Source organism: Buceros rhinoceros, unplaced genomic scaffold (genome assembly GCF_000710305.1).
Source record: "Buceros rhinoceros silvestris isolate BGI_N320 unplaced genomic scaffold, ASM71030v1 scaffold21431, whole genome shotgun sequence".
In the NCBI taxonomy this organism is placed as follows: Eukaryota; Metazoa; Chordata; class Aves; order Bucerotiformes; family Bucerotidae; genus Buceros; species Buceros rhinoceros.
Genome location: NW_010393951.1, coordinates 18,937 through 25,825, shown reverse-complemented (window position 1 = coordinate 25,825; position 6,889 = coordinate 18,937). Strand labels below are relative to the sequence as shown.

The window sequence follows — 6,889 nt, the reverse complement described above, 5'->3', positions numbered from 1 at the left end:
AGCAGGAGCTTTGCTTTGGATGCCCTGGGGGGTGCCTTTGGTGTAGGGGGCAGTGTCAGGAACTGCTGGAACCCCCCTGCCTCTCGAGAGACTCCTGGTGAGCCGTGTCCTCTGCTTCACGGTGCACGCTTGCTGTTCCTGTGTGCAAGGCACTGGCTGTCTGCTGGGAGGTTTCTGGTCAGCAGGCAGAGAGCCGTTTCCTGCTGGTCGGGCTGTCTCCTTTGTCCTGCTGGTGTGAGCCCTGGAGGCATTCAGGGGATTTCAGGCATCCAGGATATGGCTGGAGCGGTGTCCTGTCCTTCAGCCCGGCTGCCAGCTCTTTGGAGTCAGTTCGCTCGTAAACAGGGGGTAGCTGTTTGCCTGAAGAACGCAGCTTTTAGAAACAGAGTGAACGAAGTTTCTCAAATTGGAAAACTTATTTTTGCCAGAAGGGTGGGGAGGAGGGTTTGGAGATGGAGAGTGTGGGGGAGGTATCCTTCAGAGGAGGGTTTTGAAATACAGCAGCGGTTGTTAACTCTTGGCCGGAGCGTGGGGTTTGTGGAGGAGGACCTCGCCCTGGCCCTGTAGTTACTGGAAGCAGCGTTCAGGTGGAGCAGACGCGCTCAGGAGGTGGCAGCAGCAGCCCCCTGCGCCTGCCTCATGGCTTCGGGGTGGCAGGAGCCGTGGAAGTGGAACCGCAGGTTTTTATAGACTTTGTGGTTCTCCAAGTGTTTATTGGAAAAGATTTGGAGAAATGAAGGTAGAAGTTCAACTTCAAAAGCTCCTTTTTCTCCTCATCTGACGAGGTGGTTTAAGAAAGGGGAACAACAGAATGTGCATCTCATTTTTTTTCTACCAAAGTGGAAGAAAATAAGTGAGACAGCGTGGGCCCTTTGGCAGCAGAACTGCAGGAGATGCGACTGCTAGTGCTGGTGTCGTGGAGTGGGAAGGTGAAGCTTGTGACAAACTCGTCCTGAGACCTGTAGCTGAAGTCCATGGAAAGGGGAGGAGGAATGGGAGAGTGTCAGAGTGCTACGTGGCTGCGTACGACCTCTCGTCCCCGCTTAGGCTACAGAGTCCCTTGTAACGTCTCAGCACTTTGCTGAGGGGTCGTTCAGTGCGTCCGTCAGCTCCGAGTAGCCCGTATTTCTACTTACAAAATAAATTAAGACATCAAAACGCTTTCAGTTACTTAGTTTAATTCCAAAACACAAACAGAATGCAGTTTTTTTAATGTTCTGTAAAATAATCTGTGGGTAAACCTAAAGATGAATATTCTGAAAGTCATCACGAGAGTAAAATTTTTCCCATGATTTAAAGTTTGGGCACTGCGAGGCAGGAGAAAGTCCAAGATTTGGGATGTCTTGTGTGCGTGACTGAGCTCTCTTCTCCTCGAGAGGTTTAGGTAAAGTTTCTCGAATGACAAACCTCAACGACCCAGCCCCTCGCCTGGACAGGGGGTTCTGTGAAACCTGTCTGCCTTGCACTGCGTGCAGAGATTTTTCTCCTTTAAAAAGTCAGACGGGGTGAAATGGTGGGTTTCGAGTACAGATATTTCTAGCATCCAGTAAATGTCTTCTCATGCTGCTGCTTCATGATGGCACCGAAGGAAATCTGTGTGAATAGAGCCACGGCTGGCATCAGAGATGTGGGAATTTGTGCGTCCCCATTGCTGCTTAAAATAGAAGCAACAGTTTATCTTCCTTTGCTGTGGGAAAAACAGCTCAATTAGCTGGAGGGGGCTGGTTTGCAGCAGTGGAGTGATTTTTTTCTAAGCAAGTTGGTGGGAGGAACTTGGAGGAAGCCGTTCAAGGAGAGCTCCTTGTGAAGAAGCTCTCTGCTGGTGAACCTTGAGTCTTTCATCTGGAACGACGCGTTTGTGTCCCCTGACAGCTCGTTCTGTCTCCAGGTCCAGCTCCTGTGGAGGTTGTTTCTCCCCTCCCGCCCAGGCCTGTCCTGTTCAGTTGCTTTCAGTGTCCTGAGAAGGACACTGGCGTTTTGTCCTTGGTCTTGATCTCTTTAACGTTAGTGACACCTCACTGGACCCCGGGTGGGGTGGGGGAGGGCTGCAGAGGCGGTGGCGCCTTCCTGCAGGGTTCTCGGTACGAAGCGTGTTGGAGTTTCTCCTTAGGGCCCGTCAAAGGGGATGGTACGTACAGAGTTTGCTCAGCTGGGGTTTCACGTATAAGACGCTGTTCTTTTCCTCCATGCAGGCATCTTCGCGTACCTGAACTACCATGTTCCCCGGACAAGACGGGAGATCCTGGAGACCCTTATCAAAGGGCTCCAGCGGCTGGAGTACAGAGGCTATGATTCTGCAGGTACCTCTCGCCTAGCAGCAGTGGGTTGTTCTCTCATTCCAGCTTGTGAACGATGGTTTTGTGGTGCGTTTGTCGGTTTCTGCTGTCTCCTGCTTCACGCCCTTTCTTCATCTTCCGTTCTGGTGCTTAGGTGTGGGAGTCGATGGCGGAAATGACAAGGACTGGGAGGCTAATGCTTGCAAAATCCAGCTTATCAAACAGAAGGGGAAAGTGAAGGCTCTGGACGAAGAGGTTCACAGTACGTATCGCACTGCTGTTCTCGGCCTGCTCCCCTCGCTCGAAGGGTGCTCTCGTCTCACCCGTGTTCTGAACGTCACCCCTTTTACCCGGAAACACTGCGTTTCCAACGAATTCTGCGTAAACACTGACGGGAGGGCTGGGAAGAGCCCAGCGATCCTTGGTTGTTGTCATGGAGTTACAGAGAAGTCCTGGCTTCGTGTCGAATGAGTCACATGGTATTAAAGTAGAACAGACCTTTTAGACAACAGACCCAAGAAACCCCAAATGAAAAAACCCTTAAGCAGGGGAAAGGGAGATAATTATCAGAGTCCTAAACCTTGGGTAAGGAAGAGAAACGCTCAGAACTTCACCAGTTGAATTTTGAGCTTCCCTGTGTGATGCTTGTCCCAACTGAAGCTGCCCAGCCGAGCAACGGCCCAACTTCAGGAGGGCTTCTGCATCCAGTTCTGCCCCTTCAGGTCCTCCCGATTTAAACGCTTGTTCATTAAATCTGTGCACAGCGCAAGGGAACACAAAGCTGCGGGGGGTGGAGCACAGGCCAGCGAGTGAGAACAGGAAGATGGAGGAGTCAGGATCCCTCATTTGCATTCAGGAGCTGCTGTGGTGCTGTCACTGGACTTTTTTTAGCCCATACCAGCGCTGACCTCGCGGCGCAGGGTGCTCTGTATCCACGAGAAGGGTGGGTAGAGCTGGCCTTGGTGCAGAGAAAACCAGGAGCTGGAGAGGCCAGGCGAGGTGGCCTCTGCGTTACAGAAATAGAAAATACTAAAATATATCTGGAGAAATGTTTGTCTGCCCAAGAAAATGGGAGGATGTATATTAAAGAGATTGTGGAGGCACTCGTGGAACAAAAGGAAGACTTTTTTCCCAAAGCCACGTTAACGCTAACGGTGGTTAATGCTGATGGAGACAGGGTTAATGCTAATGAGCGCTGGGTGTCCTCACCAGAGCGGTATGTAACCGCCAGCTGAGCTGCTCCAGTCACGGCTGACAGGATGGCAGGGTGCGCCCTGAGAGAGAAAACTCAGGTTGGATTCTTCCTTTAAAGTTGTTTTTATTTGGGCAGGGTGAGGAATGCAGGAGGCTGCTGCTGTGTGTTCCGAGCGCCCTGAAAACCCACTGGGATTTGCTGGTTCCACTTCCCTGTCGTTATTGCTGTCCCCAGAGGGGTAGGGACAGCCCCTCGGTACTAAAAACTTCTCTTTCTGCTGCAGAGCAACAGGACATGGACCTTGACATCGAGTTTGACGTGCACCTTGGAATCGCCCATACCCGCTGGGCCACCCACGGCGAGCCCAGCCCTATCAACAGCCACCCGCAGCGCTCCGATAAGAACAATGGTGAGTGTCCTCGCTTGAGGAACCCCAGCAGGTCTTGGAGCTTCTGGAGGTGCTCGCTGCCGTCTCCGCTGCCTGTCACAGGATGGGGTTACACCCAGGGCGGTGGATTGTTGCCGGCCATGGTGCGGAGCCCTGGTGCTGTGAAACCAGCGGGGTTTGGGCTGGGTTCTGGCCACGAGGTGTTATTGCAGCAGTGAGGGGTCTCAGGAAGGACCTGGGTTAGTGCCCAGAGGCTGGGTGGGTGCATGGGCATGGTGGGAGGAGAGGGGATGAACACACAATGGCATCAGCTGGTTGGAATTTTCCTACTGTTCCTTGGAATGGAATTTCATAGGGTGGTTTTTCCCGTTTATTTTTGGGTTTTTGGTGATTGCCACTGTACAGAAGGGGCTTGCTCTGCTCGGTGCAGCCTGGCCAGTGCTCGCTGTGGCCTGAGGAGCAGCACCGACCCAGCTCGCCAGGGGAGCGCGGGGTTGAACTGCTGCTGGCAGTCCCGGTGCTCCCGGCCTCCAGGAGCTTTGCAGGGTCTCAGCAGCCCCGGTGCCACCCGGGTCGTTGTCACCTTCTGCCCTCACCAGCCAGGGCAGAGCAGAGGGTTCTCACCAGGAGGAAAAGCTCTTCCCTCCACTCTGCCCAGTTTGGCTTCTCACACAACAAAGCTGGGGCGTCTCTGCTGTCCCGGTGGGACCCACTGCCAGGCCGGGGCCTGAGCGGGACCTTCCTCTGTCCCCAGAGTTCATCGTCATCCACAACGGCATCATCACCAACTACAAAGACCTGCGGAAATTCCTGGTGAGTGACAGCCCCCGCCCCGTGTCTGTGGGGCTGTGACACTCACTCCTTCACGCTCCCACTCGCTCTCACAGTCTTCCCCACTCACACTCACCTCCACTCCCCCTCCTGCTCTCTCCCACTCACCTCCAACCACCACGTGTGTCACTCCTGTGCTCTCCTCCACTCACGCCACCCCCTGCACTCAGTCGTCCCCCACTCACTCCTGCACTTGCCTCCCTCACTCACACACTTCCACTCATTCTCACCCCCCACTCACACTCATTCCCTGACTCGCAGTCACTCGCACACCCCAGCTCACACTCAGGAGCGCTCATGCACACACCCAAACCCGCTCCCTCCCTCCCTTACGCCCAGTCTGAGTCCCCCGCTCACGCTCCGGTTCTCACATTTTCCCACTTGCACATTTTTGCTCTCTGCATCTGACACACACTCCCCACTCCACATGCCCTCATATGCACACTCAGACCTCACTCCCACTCAGGTCACTCCCTCACACTCACCCGCCCCATGCTCTGCCCAGCCGCGCACTCACTCCCCCCGTGCTCCCTCACTTGCAGCAGTGGAGCAGGAGGGGAAGGAAGGGGATACAGCCGGGTGGAGGCAAAAGGGAGGAAAGGAAAAGGAGGTGAAAAGGAGGGCAAGGAAATGGAGGAAGGGGAGAGGAAAAAGGAAAGAAAATGGGAAACAGAAAGTAGGGAGGAAGGAAGGAAGGCGGGGAAAAAGGGAAGGAAAAGACATTGATGTGCAGGAGGGGACAGAAAAGAAGGAAAGGCAGGAAAAAGGAAGAGGAAAGGCAGGAAGGAAGGATGGAAAAAAGGAGAGGAAGAAAAAAGGGAGAAGAAATGCAGTATTGAAGGATAAAAGCAAGGAAAGGAAAGCAGGAAAGAAAAAAGGTGAGAAGAGAAAGGAAGGGAGGGAGAAGGAAAGGTGGGGATGAAGGCAGGAGCAAAGAAAAGGAAATGCCTGGGAAAGGAAAAAGGCAGGAGAAAGGAAGGGAAAGGAAATGAAGGAACAAAGGAAGGAAGAAGGGAGGAAGTAAAGGGAAGAAAAAGCCCATGAGAAAAGGAAAGAAGGAAGAAAGAGCAAGGTGGGAAGGGAAGGGCCATTACCCAACATGGGTGTCGCTGCAGGAGAGCAAGGGCTATGACTTCGAGTCGGAGACGGACACGGAGAGCATCGCCAAGCTGGTCAAGTACATGTACGACAACCGGGACAGCGACGACATCAGCTTCACCACCCTGGTGGAGAGGGTCATCCAGCAGCTGGTAATGCTGGCAGCAGGGCGCGGGGTGGCATGGGGACACACACGCATAAAATGACGATGGCTGCAGTGTTGCCCAGGGTCCTGTGGCACGTGTTGAGGTCTTCCTGCCTTTCCTGCCTCCAGCAGCTCGTCTCAGACATACATTCATTTTTCTTTGGCATTGGTCAGTACTCAGGTGGAAAATGGCTGTGTTTGGGGGGCAGCAGCAACTCTGGAGGCAGCCGGTCCCTGGGGGGTTGGGGGGAGCGTGGTGGGGACATTGGTCAGTCCTCAGGGGGAAAATGGCTGTGTTGGGGGGGCAGCAGCAACTCTGGAGGCAGCCGGTCCCTGGTGGGTTGGGGGGAGCGTGGTGGGGAACGGTGGAGTGCGATGGTGCCCGAGAGCCCCGTGCTGGGAGAGGTGCTGGGAGACCCCTTGTGGGAGCTGCCGGCACAGCCAGAGCTCCCCGGAGCAGGTCCAGGGCGATGCACCTCCTCAGCCCAGAGCACCTCCTCCCGCAGCTGGTTTTCCACCGCCGGCCCGGCAGGAGCGGTGGGAGCGTGTTGCTGGCGGTTGTCTCCTGCACACTGGCCTGCAGCGCACCCGGGCAGACGCCCCGCGGTTTTGGCGCTGCTTTTACCAGCTCTGCCTTTGTGAGTCCCTCGGTGCTCCCCACGAACGCGGGAGCGCTGGGGCGGTACCGGTGGTGTCGAGCGTGGGCAGGTCCCGGGGCTCCTGAGGTGGTTCTGGATGAGCTGCCCGGGCTGGGACAGGGACACCCCTCCAGGAGGAGGTGCCTGGAGCCCGTGGAGACGCTGTGAACCCTCCGCTGGACCTCTCTGCCTTGTTTGCAGGAACGCGGGTGCTGGGAGTCCCGAAATGGTGGCCCGGGCGGGCCTTGAGTGACGGGCTAACCGGTCTGTGTTTCCCTCGTTCCAGGAAGGTGCTTTCGCCCTCGTCTTCAAAAGCGT

General features: G+C 55.2%; 1 protein-coding gene across 1 annotated transcript in view; it reads left to right on the top strand.

Moving 5' to 3' along the window:
- GFPT1 (glutamine--fructose-6-phosphate transaminase 1) overlaps positions 1–6,889 on the top strand; it is a 22,152-nt gene that overhangs the window by 2,080 nt on the left and 13,183 nt on the right. Inside the window, exons 2-7 of the mRNA XM_010145080.1 lie at positions 2,193–2,300; positions 2,431–2,538; positions 3,755–3,880; positions 4,614–4,672; positions 5,806–5,940; positions 6,858–6,889. The exon at positions 6,858–6,889 is cut by the window's right edge and continues 11 nt beyond it. Coding sequence (XP_010143382.1) covers positions 2,193–2,300; positions 2,431–2,538; positions 3,755–3,880; positions 4,614–4,672; positions 5,806–5,940; positions 6,858–6,889 — 568 coding nt within the window. The remainder of the gene's footprint in view (positions 1–2,192; positions 2,301–2,430; positions 2,539–3,754; positions 3,881–4,613; positions 4,673–5,805; positions 5,941–6,857) is intronic.